The sequence below is a fragment of the Podarcis bocagei genome (assembly GCF_964188305.1).
Source record: "Podarcis bocagei genome assembly, chromosome: 4".
NCBI classification, from domain to species: Eukaryota; Metazoa; Chordata; class Lepidosauria; order Squamata; family Lacertidae; genus Podarcis; species Podarcis bocagei.
Window position 1 is genome coordinate 45450905 of NC_138128.1, and position 16313 is coordinate 45467217.

General features: G+C 42.8%; 2 protein-coding genes across 11 annotated transcripts in view; one reads left to right on the plus strand and one right to left on the minus strand.

Annotated features, from left to right (window-relative positions):
• Positions 1 to 16313, plus strand: part of POLL (DNA polymerase lambda) — a 131256-nt gene that overhangs the window by 82614 nt on the left and 32329 nt on the right. The window lies entirely within an intron of this gene.
• The window catches only part of BTRC (beta-transducin repeat containing E3 ubiquitin protein ligase), a 125272-nt gene continuing 115674 nt past the window's right edge, over positions 6716 to 16313 (minus strand). For all 9 annotated transcript variants that reach the window (XM_081192244.1, XM_081192242.1, XM_081192245.1 and 6 more), the window contains 4 exons: positions 14941 to 15051; positions 14028 to 14106; positions 12582 to 12775; positions 6716 to 11824 (listed from right to left, as the gene is read on the minus strand). In XM_081192244.1, the coding sequence (XP_081048370.1) occupies positions 12614 to 12775; positions 14028 to 14106; positions 14941 to 15051 (352 nt within the window). In that variant the 3' untranslated portion in view covers positions 6716 to 11824; positions 12582 to 12613. The remainder of the gene's footprint in view (positions 11825 to 12581; positions 12776 to 14027; positions 14107 to 14940; positions 15052 to 16313) is intronic.

Consider the following 16313-nt stretch of genomic DNA (forward strand, 5'->3'; position numbering starts at 1 on the left):
TTCTGCGTGCCGGCAAGCAGTCCGCTAGCCCTGGGAGAGCCGCGGGGCTCTCCCAGGGCTAGCGGATCGCTGCGCTACACCAGGAGCTTGGGGCGTGCTGAGCTCAGCGCGCCCCAAGCTTCTAGGTGCGTGCAAGCAGTCTGCTGCCGCCCCAAGCCTCGCGCACCCGGTGGGACCTCCTGCCGGGTGCGCGAGGCTTGCAGACACTCGCCCGAAGCAGGGGGAGCCCTCCCGAGGGCTCCCCGTGCTTCGGGCGACAGGCTGCCGCCCCAAGCCTCGCGCACCCGGTGGGACCTCCTGCCGGGTGCGCGAGGCTTGCAGACACTCCCCGCACGCGCTCTTCCGGCTGGGGAGGTGACCCGCGGCTATAGAGGCTCCTGCCATAGCCGCACGTCACCTCTCCAGCCGGGAGAGGGTCGCGGGGGCTGCTTTAGCCCCGTGCGCGTGCTCTCCCGGCTGGAGAGGTAACACGGGGCTGTAGAGGTTCCTGCCATAGCCGCGTGTCACCTCTCCAGTCGGGAGAGGGTCGCGGGGCTATGGCGTCTTCGCTCCATAGGACGCACACACATTTCCCCTTCATTTTTGAAGGGGGAAAAGTGCGTCCTATAGAGCGAAAAATACGGTACCTCTTAATTGTGCTTTCTTCAGGCTAAACATGGCCAGTTCCTTCAGCCATTCCTTATAAAACTTGAGGTGCTTCTAAGTGAGCTGTTGATTGAGCATTTATCCTGATTCATTTGTTCACAGAGCAGCTAGACAATGCTGACTTGTTAGTGAGCATTCATCTCTATCTGGTTGCAGGGAGTTTGTTTAGACAATGTTGCATCAAACACTTTCCATAGTTTCCAGTGCATTTCCCCATTACTTTCCATATTTCCCAAAAATTCGATATTTTGGGAAAGTGGGTTTGTTGTGCAAGTCTTCCTGATCTACTATCACAACCTGAATTGGGTGGTATGTGCTTGAATCCCACCCCCAAATAGCAAGGCTTCTCAACATCTTTGTTCCTGTTCCAGTTGGATGGTGTTGAAGGGAAGAGTCTGCTCTCCCAAACCTTTCCCAAAAGTAATAAAAAGTCCCTCCAACCACTAGCATAAATTTTGTGCCTCTCCCTACCCAATCACATTGTCCTTTTAAAAAAAAAAGCATGGAGATTTATTTTCTTCATGAAAACACAAGTTGCCTTCTGTTCAAAAAATCATTTCTCTTGGTGTGATTAAATTTGCTCTAAAACCATGTTGGCACACCATGCAGTCACACATCTGGAGAGGTGCCCATGTTTTTTGGGTTCACCCCAGTAACAGTGCAGCGGTAAGAGTCAAAGGGCTGCAACTGACCCTAGCTTAAGCCTATTAACCTTGAGATAAGGCAAGAAACAGTCTAGGGAAAGGGGTTGACAGAGCCAGTATCTGGCGAACCTCAGATCAAATGGAGAATTTATTGACAAGCATAAAAGCACTTTGAGCGGCAAATCCCAGTGCTTTGGAGAACCAGGAGAATAGTTCTGATATTTAAACCAAATTCCTAGACTCAAAAGTTCGTAAGGAACATAGTAAGGAACATAGTAAGCCATAGTAAGTCAGACCATTTGGTTCACTTTGCTCAGTATTGTCTGCATCAACTGGCAGTTCTCCAGAATTACAGGTATAGGACATCCCTTATCTGGGACATGGGTGGCACTGTGGTCTAAACCACAGAGCCTAGGGCTTGCCGATCAGAAGGTCGGCGGTTTGAATCCCCACGACGGGGTGAGCTCCCGTTGCTTGGTCCCTGCTCCTGCCAACCTAGCAGTTCGAAAGCACATCAAAGTGCAAGTAGATAAACAGGTACCACTCCAGTGGGAAGGTAAATGGTGTTTCCGTGCACTGCTCTGGTTCGCCAGAACTGCTCTGGTTCGCTTAGTCATGCTGGCCACATGACCTGGAAGCTGTACGCTGGCTCCCTCGGCCAGTAAAGCGAGATGAGCGCCACAACCCCAGAGTCGGCCACAGCTGGACCTAACTGTCAGGGGTACCTGTACCTTTATCTGGAGATGCTGGCAGTTGTTCTCAATGAGCTATGGCACTTCCCCTGTAAATTTTCAGACAATAATCCTAACACATTTACTTGGGAACAGATGTGTCCTATTGAACTCAAGAGGATTTATGACCAAGTAGGCAAGTATAGGGTTACACTGTAAGTGTATGTCTTTTGCACCAGGCACCAGTTGGTAGATCTTAAGGTTTTAGTAAAAAAAACACAACAACACCCAGAGTAGATCCTGGGACCCTGAATTCTTCCTACCCGTGTACTAGAATAATACAAGTGGCCTTAATTGATATTGGAAAGAATTGAACGTTCTTACACGCACACAAAATCACTGGTGACCTCTGGAGTATTTTCTCCTTTTGAAGAGTTCTGTTGATGCTTAGCACAATGCCTGTGCCAACTTCTTAAAGCAGGGGTCAGCAACCTTTTTCAGCCATGGGCCTGTCCACCATCCCTCAGAGTATGTGGTGGGCCGGACTATATTTTTTGGGGGGGAAATGAACGAATTCTTATGCCCCATAAATAACCCAGAGATGCATTCTAAATAAAAGCACACATTCTACTCATGTAAAAACACCAGGCAGACCCCACAAATAACCCAGAGATGCATTTTAAATAAAAGGACACATTCTACTCATGTAAAAACACACTGATTCCCAGACCATCCACGGGCTGGATTGAGAAGGCAATTGGGCCGCATCCGGCCCATGAACCTTAGGTTGCCTACCCCTGTCTTAAAGTCTTGAGTCACTTCACTTTGGGAGCAGTGGGAGATATGGTTGTTATGCAAATATTCATCAATGAGCTATTGTCCTGCCAATATCTAGGCTTTTAAAAGCATATTTCCTACAGGGTGTGTTCAGTATTAGTCTCCAGTATCAGGAGGAGAAAACCAGTTGTGCCACACTGCCCATGTTACATGGAATAAAATTGGTTCTTTCATTGCTTAGCAATGCCCAAGCAGTATTTGTGAAGTGAGGAAACAGTGCCAGGGAAAGGTGATTTCTGCTCCTTAGAAATCAGTAATGTCGATTTCAATTCTCTTTGTTTCTCATTTTCCAATCTTACACTCAGTTCTCCACATTTCCACAGCAATTTGCAATTTTAAAAAATCCTCATTGTCTGCATTTTAGTGTGAATTTATCCAATTAAAACATTTTTATGCCCTTTTGACTAATGCACACCTTTTTGCAGTTTCCTGACACAAGGCAATTTTGTATGTTATTTTCATAAATGTATTCATTTTTTATGCATGCTTACTGCCAATATATGCATATTTGTAAAAGTTGGCTGGAAAACTGAATCGCAAAATGCATTTGTGCATTAGTTTGAGAAGGGTGAATTAGTTTCACATTAAAATGCAAACAAAACCAAATTTCTTTCCTTGTTCTTTCCTACTCAGAACAAATACTTCCCTTTTGGAAAATGAGGCAGTAAAGCAGGTGAAGCAGAGACCTTCAGAGTTTGGTAATGAACTGAGTTGGAGGGCAAGAGCAGCAAAGAGCCGGCCGCAGTTATTCAATTTACGGTCAGAAGTCTTCATTTTTGGGAGAGCTTGTGAGGCTGAGGCAGCCCACAAGGCACAAGACTGAAAACTCTTGGCAGCAAAAGAATCATTTTTTCCTAGACTGGGTGGCCACCCCTTCCCAAGCCTTCACTCTAGCCATGAAAGAACACTTTTGTATTCTTATAAGTTGGTGGATGGAATTTGTTTTGCGGAAACCGGGCATTCTGCCAAGCTTGGATATTTCTTGCTGCCCCAGAAAAAGAATTTGCAGCACCTCTAGCTCCCCCACCTACCTGGTATACCAGCATTTGGGCCAAGATGCACAAGTATCTTGCTTCTCTTCAGTACCACACTAGTAACTGAGTGCTATTCCAGGTTCCAGGATCAATTATCCATAATGCCTTTCAACTCCCAGCTGACATGCTTCTCGCATTGTGGGCCAATTTCAGAAGAGGCACTTCATTTTCAAATTTCAATTTTCCCTGCATGATGACATTACACTCATCTGTGCAATGTTTTTTTGAGCAGAACCCAAACTTTTGCATTCTGACATCACACCCACCATTGCTAGTGTGTAACATGAGACCTCAAGCAAGTCTCATAAACCTGTTGTGTCAATGCATTGTCCTGGCTCAAGGGATTCTCAACATTGGATGTGTATCATGATGCAAAAGTACATGAGATGCATGCCCATAGCTTTGTCCAGAGCAGATTTGGAAGGTGGTTGAGAGCAAGGAGACTCAGGACAATTTAAAGACACCCTCTACAATTTTAGTACAACAATGCATGATTAAGGACAGCTCCAATGCATGGGCATCTCATAGCAGGATTGGAAAGAAAGTTGATCAGAATCTAGGGACAATCTCTGGGTGAGCTACTGCAGATCGGCAAATGCCTTCAACTCCCAAAACTTTGTTCACCTCAATGAGGCAGCTGAAATGAAGAAAGCTCATCCGGAGTGGATTTTTGTGTGAAATGGCTTGAGGCTCATTTCAGTTCTGGTACTGAAAATGAATCCCTCTGTACAGAAAGCACCAGAAGGCTCCCAGTTTTTAAATTTTAACCATATGCCTTTTGGACTTGGTTCCTGTTGGTAGATCATTGGATTTGGGCAGGGGCAGGAGGGGAAGTGATGCAGCAAGCCTAGTCTTTCCAGCCCAGCATAGTATTTATGTGAAATATACGCTACCTTTCTCATAGCACATTTTATCATTGGAGTTGGGAATCCTAAATAAAGCCACCTTAGGATTTCAGTTTTCTCACTGCTCCTCAAAACAGCATCCTGGGTGGCCGACTGAGTGAAGCAGAGGACCTCAGCAGGTAACTGCCCAGAACATACTACTTGACGTAGTCCAGATTTAGCCACTTCCCTTTCCTCAAGGCAGGGTGCCAAAAGATAGAATGTAGATACAACCTAGAAAGCCAGTCATGCAAAGGAGAATGTCCACGCTGAGCTGGAAACCTAGTGGAAAGATGTCCTTTGGCGTATTAGGAATAGGAGGTGAAAAGAGGGGAGAGCAACAGGCAGTGCCCTGTGAGGGGCCCAGTAGCCTGAGAACAAAATAGGGACAAACAAACCTTCCAAATGCACAAGTAAAAAGTGAAGGCACTAGTAGCAAGCAATACTGTAAAATTTAGAGAAATGGCAGCACATATATTCTTCTCTACCAGCCCCTAGCAAGCTAGTAAATAATTTTGAGGGCTAGCAACTTTTATGGTCTGCAATACTGTTTTGAAGGGTTTCCTTAACTGGTGATGCCAGAACCCCCTTTCTTTATTCAGTTTCTTTCAAGTTTAGTATTGTGGTTAATTTGTCCTCAAATGTTTGGAAATGTCTAGAATTTGTTTTGTTAAATTTTTATATTATTTCTTAAATGAAATGCTACTTGGATAGTTTTGGGTTTTTTGCAGTCTAAAACATTTGTTAAATCCAGCAAACAAGCAATCTGTGGAGTTTGATTTCTAATTGGAAAATAACCATTCCCCCCCTCCCTGCCCTTGGTTCACGGTTTTGCTCTGCAACCACAGATTGTATTTTCTCTCCCTGTGAAACGTCACAAAGCGCCACACAATTTACAGGCATTTTGCATAGTTGGACAAGGATGTTATGATACACAGAACAGATTTTACTTAATATAGGCCCTACTGTTTTGAGGGTGCCTCCAAGGTGCCTATGTTTTCCATCTGTTTTTCCACCAGCCTTCCTAAAGGAAAATCATGGAGAAGGTAGTAGGCAGGTCTGTTGGAATATATGGAACAGTGACATCTAGAACATAGTGTGACACACACTAGTCTTAATGAAAATGCAAGGCAGACAAAAGAGAGCAGCAGAAGCCAAGACGAGGCTTGGCTAGCTCAGTCGGTAGAGCATGAAACTCTTAATCTCAAAGTTGTGAGGATAAGGCCCATATTGAGCTAAAGATTCCTGCACTGCAGGGGGTTGGATTAGATGACCCTTGTGGTCCCTTCTGACTCTATAATTCTATTATGTGCGGCCAGGAGTGTGGAGCTCCATCCTTGGTTCTGTCCAAACCATCTAAAGTATTTTGTTTTGTTGGAGTCATGTGTAGCATGTTAATTGAATTTTCTCTTTTTTAAACCAAGATTCTGAAAGGCCAGTTTCGTGGACTAAGTGAACTGCTAGGAGAGCAAACTTTCTAATTGTAAAGAAAATCCAGGTCAGGGAAACAATGGACTGGCCTTAAGCACAAATAAAAATATACCTAATGGGAAAAGTTAGCCAGAGGTGAAGGTGGCAAAGCAACATGGTGGGTCCAGTAAGAAGGTAGAATTTGAATTATTCTGTATGTCATCTTCTTTGAACCAAAAACATTCAAATAACTGCATTCTGTGCATCTTCTAAATAAGGGAAGGTCACAGTTTTTCACTCAAATATCTTGCAGGATCCATTTAGGATCCATTTTCCCTTTTTAAATGCACTCCTTTTGCTGTCACACGTTTTGATCAATTTACAGTGCTTTAGATGGAAGATATCATTAATGAATGGAACTCTTATAAAGTACGCTGAGATTTTATGAATAAGCTGCCCCAGTGTGAATGAATGACAGTCAATGCACTTAATGAGATGAGGTTGAAGTTCTGCACTAGTTCATTCATTGACATAGTGCCTGGGAAACAAACATTCATTTAAGATTAAAGAAAACACACACGCTCAGCAGGTTCACAGCTTAATCTTATAATTGTATTTAAGTTATCTTCTGAACAGTTAAAATATTTTTTCTTAAAAAAACCACACATTACCATGACCCTAGCTCAAGTGAACATTAGTACGTTAGCTACACATCACCAGAACATAATCACAAAAATTCCAAAGCACTCATTACTTTTAGAATCTAGAGAACAAAGAGAGCAGAGTTACAAATAAAAATAAGAGATCATGTGCTTTCTTTTTAACCTTCTGTGCCCACAGTTATCTGAGCTTCCTGCAGTTGCTAAAGGCATGCACTGGTCTAGTGGGTGTTTGCTTTCAAAGGAGCAGCAAGCTGTTAAGAGAATAAATTGTCATAGGAGCCAATTCAATTTTGCCAGATTTTAAACTTGCAACCCCCACACTAACGTGCTGTACAAAAAGATATTAGAATTAGCAATTTATATTGTGAGCATTTCCTCTTGTATGGATCAACAGCTACGTTACTTTTCCCTACTCAACCTAAATTCATAATTTGGAAGTGAATTTTTTTGACCATCTATGACCATTTTAGTCCCAGAGAGATAAGGAGGAAAAAAAGCTCTGCTTTAACCAGCAAAGGCAGCCAATAACATGGAGAAAATAAACATGGAGTATTGAGGAAATGGTCCTCTGTGCCTTTCTGCTAAAGCATCTGCTTTGGGCATCATAGATTGGGCAGCGTGCACAATAATGATTTATGCATATTGGATTCCTGAGAATCCCAGCTTCCCTTTTTAAAAAAGCAAGTTTCTGGCCCTCATTATAGTGAAAATACATTTGAAATCATGCAAGAACCATTGTGAAATGCTCAGGTCAAAACCTGAAGCTTTAGTTTCTTGAAGCCTACCCTTGCAACCTTGTTTCGCTCACACTCATACAGCTTTTCACAACCCTCTTGCCTGTCTAAACTTCCATTGTCCATTTGCTCTTGTGCAAGTGCCCAAATGCAGAGTTCAGAAGAAAGCATGCAAATCAATACAAATTAAGTGAATTTGGGTGTTTTACTGATTTGCATTGAACAGTGAATTTTAGTTTTTTAATGTACACAAGTAGATCTACAGAACAGACAACTACTTATACTTTCTCCAGAAAAGCTGAGTAGCGCTTTAGGGAAAGCATTTCTGCATCTAGAATGGTGTCTGTAGATCAGTGAATTTGCATGAGCTCTAGAGCCAAGTAATAATGGTTTCTTAATGGGGCTAACCGCATAGCTATGTTCCACTGTGAAGGTTATTGTTGATTTGTCAAAGGTCTACATCCTGAGCATACCTTGCATCACTGAAAGGTCACTAATTGTAAATCTCTGTACAATTACTGCCACTTTAGAAGACCTAAATTCGTGTGCTACAGCCCAATTGCATTTTGCAGACCAAAGATATAATGTATAACTATGCCCATGATATAGGATGCTGCAGTCCTGAAAAGAGCTCTGATTTTAACAAGCAGATTGAATCACAATTCTGAAGGGGAGCCTATAAATAAAGCATGGGCTGCACCCATGTTTTATTCCAGCAGCCATGTTATAAATCAGAAAGATGCAGAGGGTGACTTACAATACAGAAGTGTTGCTTCCAGAGCATGCAGTTCCCAGGATGCAGCATTTAAACCCAAGTGGAAACTGCCCAGGACATGATGGCCTAAAGTGAGAATTATGCTTCCACAACCAGTTGGCTCACTCTCAGCTGGATATGTGAGACTGATTTCAGAAAAAGGAGATTTACCCAGAAGTGCAGCTTGAGGAAAAATCCAAAAGGCTTCCTTCTTCAGGGAAACCCCTCCCCCCCCAACCCCCCTAATTTGACCACTTGATTAAAGGAAGAGGAATGGATTAGGGCACAGCTCAGCATTGTTAAAATGCATCATATATGTAGGCCACTTAGGGACCATATATGTGCCTTGTGCCACCTAGAGTTTCCCCAATTCTTTCTTCCCGAATCCAGGAGAATTTGGGAAGGCATGCAAGCTGTATAAGCCTTTGTAACTAAAAACTACTGAATGTTCCTTCTACCCTCCTATATAGAATAGTTCCTTCCTGGTATGAAGCAACAGCAGAAAACAGCACACAAGTAGTCACTTCTTTTGATAACACTGTTAACTCCTAAACATGTCTGAGCATAGCATGGGAGGGAAAAGACCCCCAGGACCAGAAGACCTCATTTGGAGAGGTACCAATCACATGAGTTCAAATTGGCAGATTCATATATGAACCCAGAGAAGGGGAACACACATATGTACCACTCTCCTTTTCTTTTATGAAGTCAAAATAGGTTTGTTGGCGGCAGCAGGGTCTCTCTCCCATCTTCTAATTTCAGAAGCAAGCATAAAGTCTTAAAATAGTCATCAAAAGGTCCAACTTGTTCAGAAGCCTAATCAGGAACGGTGAAAGTGGCTTAGCGTTGCTGCAGGGGGGGTTCCTATGCTACGTATTCAGCTGGGTGCCCAGGCTGAGCTTATGTTATTTAAACTACTCAATTGCTCTAGGGTTAGAAATGCACAGTTTTACAGCAAGGTTCTCTCCTATGGCTCAGAGCCAGTTGTGCGCTGCTTTTCCTTCTGTAAATACCTGCCTGTGGAGCTCTCCGCTCCACACCAGTGAAAGGCAAGGCCATTTGTGATTAGCAATTCCAAGTTAGCATTTCATTGCAAAGAAAGATATTAGGGCTCAGCCCCTCTTCAGAAACGTCATTAATATTCCCTTTTCAGCTTTCGCAGCAGATCCATTTGGAATTACCCATATCAAATTAACCCTTGAAATGTCCATGTACGGAGATGCTTTAGAGCCTTTCTCTTCCAGTGAAGACCAAAGCCCTCCCCAAATGGTTGGAGATGCAGTAGGCTGAAGGCTGTAAACTTCATGCAACTTGAGTGGGGTAGAAGTTGGAGGGAGGAGGTCTTGCTTTTTGCAGTGGCCTTTCTCCATGCCAAGGCATGGTGGGCCCTCCTTCTATTGGAAAAGCACCATTTCAGCTTCTTCCTTGAAATGACTTAACAGGAAAAAACCTCATTACTTTCCCCTTGGTGACAGGTTTTATACATTAGAATTAATTCTCCAGTACCATGTTTGTTTGTTTTAAAGCCCCAAAGCAGTTAGGTGTGTTTGGGAACAACAGCAGGGAAGAGAAGGGTTATGACAATAAGGAAAGGCTGCACCAGAAATGACATTGTCTCTTATCTGATCTCCAACTCCACATAACAGAAACAACCCCCCTATGTGCTTGACAGAGCCACCGCCAAAGACACTTCCCTACACACACACACACACACACACACACACACACGGGAGAAAATACTGATCTCACAGCTCTGCCAGCGAGCAAGAGAAAATAACCTGTTGATGCTCCAGTTGTAGTGGATCTACAGTCCTGTTCCACACATTGTCAATACTGTACTACAAAGTATAAATGGAATCCGAGTAATAGTGATGAAACAGGGCTGGGGTGACAGTGAGCTTTCAAACATAATGAAGAACTAGCATGTGGCAATCTCTCTCTCGTTTTCCATCTTGCTTTGCAATTCAGTGTGCAAGGCAACCTTTTTTCATACTCTGAAGGATAGCACAGTTAAGGAAAGCCTTCTAGCTGCAGCTGTGACTTCCTTTGCCTTTGCTCAAAGAAACACTTAAAAAGAAAAGCAGACTATGCCTTTGGTGCTAATGCAGCCCTGGATGATACGCAGGCTGAGAATCCATGGGTAAGGCAGAGCACTTGCACAAAACTCTCACTTTTGAACCAGAGTAGAGAACTACAGGACAGAACCAGCTGCCCGTTTATTCTTAGTTTCCACTGACTTTCTGAGCCCACTGTGGCAAATACCTAACTTCACTGTGGGGAAATTGCTACTCCCAAGTGAATGAAGAGGAGACAGGCCACAGAGGGGACCTGCTTAGCAGCATAAAAGTGAAGCTCTTTCCCCCTAACTTCCAAATTTAAATCTTGGCCAAAGAAGTTAACCCTTCCTTGTAGGAGACAAGCGTTATGCTAGTCCCACACAATGATAGGGAGTTATGCAGTACCACAGGACAGGTTTGCTTTTGGTCTTTTCTGTCCCTAGCTAAGACCCCTCCACTGTTCTCCTCTACTATTATCCCTTCCACCACAAAATGACCTTGCAGCTTACAGACTAAGATGTGGCGTCATCAGAATCTCCCGTTCTTTCAGGAGTTCCCTTCCAACAGAGTATGGCAACAAAGCACAAATGCCAGCCAACGAATAATGACACAATCAGGTTAACAGGAAAAGCCTGAAGTCTTCGCTGAGTGCTGAGGGAATAGGGTGGTTGCTACTGTTGATACCATACTCTTCTTCCGGGGGGGGGGGCGAGGAGCAGAGGTGCAATAGTGCACCATGTGGGGAGGGAAGGAAGAACATGGAAATATATTCATATACTTTGACAGCAGAAATACTGCCCATCACCAATGCTGTCACCAGTAAGTCTCACCTCTTAAGTAAATTAGACTTTGGCAGAAGAAAGCTTCACCTTTCATTTACTGGCATCTGCCGGATGAAGATTTTAGACAAGTGACTAACTGCAGAGGGCTTAGCTGAAATTATTTAGACTTCATCATTATCTCCTGACTGGTTTCTGGCCACCGGGGCCTTCATTTGGCATCAAGTTGGCCTTCCTTTAAAGTCCAAGGCCCATCTACAAAAAAGTAGATGCGCCCATATCACAAGTCCCCAAAGGTAGAGGCATCAGCCTGCTGTTCCCCACCTACCAACACATCACGAGGTGATTCTCCCATGGGAACGAATGGTGGCAAGGATTTTTCTGCTTAAGAGCGAAGCAAGAAATTCTGGCAACATGTTAAATATATTTATAGGACATCTGCACTCAGGACAAGAAAGGAGATGGGAGGGAGAAGTGTGTGAAGAGGGGAGGTATAACACATCAGTCATTCAGGAAAGATAAAAGGAATCTTCTGATATAGCAGCACTTGAGCAGTCAGCTGCGCTGAGAAGACCTTGTCCGAGATCAACCACGCGCTGACTTGGTTCCAGAAGTGTGTCTGAGAGCCTCTCTCTCCAGTTATATCTGTTATGTGGATAATTCTTTTGCCCTGGCATTGGCAGGTAATTTAAATATCGCAGCTTAAATGAGTCCTAGGAAAGAAAAGACAAGAACTATTTGTCATCCACATTTTTGCTAGTGAAATTTTATAAACCATCAAAAGATGATTATAGGCAATCTAGATTTTTCAAAATGGATACATCTTTGTTGGGGTGTGTGTGTGAACCCTCAGCCTGTGTATGTGATCTGTTTCCCAAGTTATTGTTAACGTTCAGGTGGTGGTGGCGGCAAGGAGGGAAAACCCAAATTATGTTGGGGAGAGACCGTGACAGCACCTCCACATTGTTTCTGTTGCAGGTGGCAGTAGTGCTGAGAAGTGGCAAGGGGCTGATTGGAGTGCCCAGGAAACTGGATGGAGCACTCTGATGTTTCAAAAGTACGGGTGACGGCTGAGCACTTGAGGAACACAACATTCCTTCCTGTTTCCTGATCACTTGTTTCTGATCCTTGGCTGAGGTAGGAAAACTGCACCTCCCAGGTAGAGTGCTAGAGTAAGAAGTGGTTATTCATTACAAACTTCAGTTTCATTCTCTCCTCAGCTTGTGCTCATTTAAATTAATTCATTCTTGGTCCACTGCAGTTACAGGGCCATTTCTTCCTAATGCTCCTACAGGCAAGGAAGTTCTGAGAAGCCAAAGGACAGAACCACCCTTGTCACCCTCCTTCCCTTTATCTGCAGTGGCTTTCAGTAATACTCTCAGTTAAGGAACCAGCAAAACCTCCATTCACAAATCATGTCTATCCACCATGCAGCCTACCTGCTGCATTAACGTGTTGTTGTTGTTTTACCTGTGCAAGTGTGAGGTACAGTGTAGTGCTATTTATCTGGAGATGTAAGTGTATGTTCTGGAAGGGGAGCGGTTAGATTCTGCTTGGGTAGCTGGATCATTCAGGAAGTCCCAGATGAGGATGGTATCATCATGCGAGCTGCTAACTATTTGAAATTCGTCAAACTGGAGCCGGAAAACTCTGCCGGAGTGCTCCTGGATGGGGAAAGGGAGACAAGTCAAATTCAGAAGCATTAAGGGTTGCTGTGATCTTAGCACTGTATGTTTCTGATTGCAGAAATGTGAGGTTTTAATACAGAAGTATTCACCTCCTCCTAAAGAACCAACTGCACAAACAAGCAGTCCTTTCATGACCTAACAAACAAAAAAATCAGGAAAAGGTTTGCACTCATGTTCAACCTCTAAATACCAGAAGCTGGGAATACTTGATGGAGGAGGGCACTTAGAAAAGTTAGTTGTTGCTTTCCCCCCCATTTGTGGCCATTCTAGTCCAATCTGGCTGGCCACTGGTGAAAACAGGATGCTGGACTAGACAAATCCTTGTTCTGATCCAACAGAGCATTTCTTACTCTCTTATGTGAAATGAGTATTTATTATGCGGCCTTTCCTCTTATCATCTGGAAATTGAGAATAAAACGGCACACAGTATGCTGCATTCATTGCAGAGACAGGTTTAATTTTAGATCCTGAGGAGATGCAGCAAAACAGCAAATGTTACATTTCCCCAGTTTGCAAGCACCTAAAACTTGCCTGTTTCTGCTCACCCTTTTGAAGGTAAGAGTATCAGACACAACTTTAATGAGGCAGTGAAATCTTAGGGTTTGTTTACAGTGGTGGTTTAGCCACGAGCAGCAGGATTCACAAGTCAGTCTCAGCTGAAGTGTGAACATAGTCACTCAGGGGTAATGAGCACTGACTCCCCCAGCACCTCATTAAGGCTTAATGAATTCTACACCACTTCATATATTTGGTCCTCTAGGATCAGAACAACGAAACAAGGTGGCTGCTTTTTCACTTATCCTCTGGGTCCTATGTTCTCTATAAAGCAGCACAACTGTATATATCAGGCAGAAGGAGTTGAGCTGGCCTATACCGTGTGAATTAGTTTGGAAAAAGCACAACTGCATTGCTACAACAATGGACACATCTGCCACAGAGCAGACAAGCTCAATGCCACCATTAGAGTCTTTGTATTCTGCTTATTCTCCACTTTAAGGTATAGTTTTAAGGCAAGGCAAATTCAAGACAAACCTATATTAGGACTTCTTTTGCATACGATGCAGGCTTACAAAAAGCAGCATTCTTTAATGGATTAGATTTGGTGGCATGGCTAAGGAGGAGCATATTTTAGTCTAACTCTCATTTGACAATCCAGGTGAAGTTTTATTATGTATTAATACTGGGTAAATATATTCCCTCCCACCCGAGATCAATCAAAAGCTCTTACCACAAGAGTGCGCAGGCAGAGGGTTCCAGCAGGGGCACGAGGGTCCAGGGCAGCTACCAGATCCCACACCTTAATTTTCCTGGTGGCACGAAAAAGAAGAAAGAACCAGAGTTTCATTAAAAAGTAAGTGCAAGCACTACATTATATTAAAAAACCGAGTTATTAATCCATCTCAGCTGATCAATCTATTTCATGGAGAAAAAAATAGATGTGCATCTGTTTTTGCAACTTGGCTTTGCTGTTTTCTCTTGTGTTGGCTGGAGGTAGTATGGTTGATATGAAGATAACAGATCTTAATGGGAAGTGTATGGTTAACATAAAGATAAATTAAAACTAAAGAGGTGACATCAATTATAATGGAAGGAATGATAAACGTTACACTGTATTGTACTGTGACATGACTTCAGTAATAGTAATAACATGTATAATTTGGTGAATCCAAGTAGTGTTTACCTCACCAAGCATGTCTTTTATTTTAGGTCCTGTTAATGGGACTTTTATAAGCAAATTCTATCTTCCACTTATCCAAATGAGGCCAGCAGGAAAGCAAATTTGATTGCTACTATAAGTGGTTGTCTGCAGAACCTGCAATGTATTTTAATATTTCCTCCTTTAAATACTACTAGTATCTGTTCTTCTTGCATTTTATATTTGTAATGCTGAATGGGGAAAATTGATTCTCTCTTTCTTCTGAAAATCCAAATTGCAAACAGGTTACTTGCTCAGTGAAGCACTGGATCTGTCAGAGTAAGGCATTTCTAATTTTCTAGCCTTCAGGGTAACAGTCAGTTTGGGGTGGGTGGGAGAGAGACTAGACATCTCTATTTCATCTCTAAATTTGTAAACTGCTCTGTGATCCTTGGATGAAAGGCAGGATAGAAATTTAATTAATAAATTAATAATAAATTCTCACCCATCATAGGCTCCACTGACTATCCTCTTGGTATCAAAGCGAATACATCTCACCAGCTCTTCATGGCCTTCCAGAACTCGCAAACATGCCCCACATTCAATGTCCCATAACCTAGAAGACAAGGCAAACAATCATTATGCAATTGCCATAGAAAAATGTTTTGGAAATACAAATTGCAAATCGAACCTGCCTATTTATCCAGGAAGGGGAGAACTCTGAAGAATCTCCCAATTTCTTCCTAAATTCACATTTTGTATCTAGAAAATTACAAATTTCAATGTGAAACTCTACTGTTTTCATTTCCAATACTGTACATTTATGAGTAGTAGTGTTATTTCTGAATTACTGCCTGAAAGTTGTTTGGGCTACATAAGAGACAACAAATTATAGATAGCATGGAGATAGGGGCCCGTGTCAACTTGAAGAGACAAGATTGCTTGTTGCAGAAAAAATGAAATCCTTCCTGTGACCTGGCTTTGCTATAGAAGAAAATCAGGTGGTTACCAGAAACGTATTTCCTTCACATTGCATCTGAAATATTAGCTTCTTAGAAAAAACCTGCCACTTCTCAACACATCTTGGTAACCTCTGAAAACAGTTTACCAAAATGCACTAAATATGGGTATTTGTTAGGAGACTGTCACGACTGTTTAAAGTGCTATCATAGTGCCCTAAATGTGAATGTGGCATAACTATTACACATGTGCCTCTCTACTGCTGTAACATCTAGCTTAACCCATAGGCAGCTGTTTTTTCCTTCTGATTAAACAGGAAATGCCTCAGTCAATTAAAGCATGTTTCACATTACACTGACAAAGTGGTTGCTAACAGAAGGTGAAAAATGTCCTTGCTTTTCTGTGTGGAAAGAGCACATGATATAGGCAAATTTAAACAGTGTCACCCCCTATCACCTCCAAAAGAAAACTGCACAATAATTTGTGAAGCCATGCTGGGTCCTATGCTTGTTCATCCGAGTTACAATTAAATAGGAATGACAATATCACAATAGGTTTCCCACCTATTGGTTACAGTTGCTATTTGAAATAATCCTACTTCATTCCACAGTGTCGATGCTAAACCTTTTGTGATTACCCACTGACCAAATGGGAATTGCTGCACAGAACACAAAAGACAGTTTGTGCGCAAGTGGTTTACACTCTACACTGAAAATACAGGAGAGGAGGATGGGAGAAACAGCCACCCCAAGCCAGTTTTGAAAACTGATCTTTGGGAACTTGTTGGCCAACTGTGCACCTAACCTGCATTCTGCTGAGATATGTTGCCAACCACTGCAAAAATTCCAGCACAAGGATTTTATTCAGTGTAAGCATAAAAGTAATTGTATTCCTCTTTAAATTTATTACCATATTGAC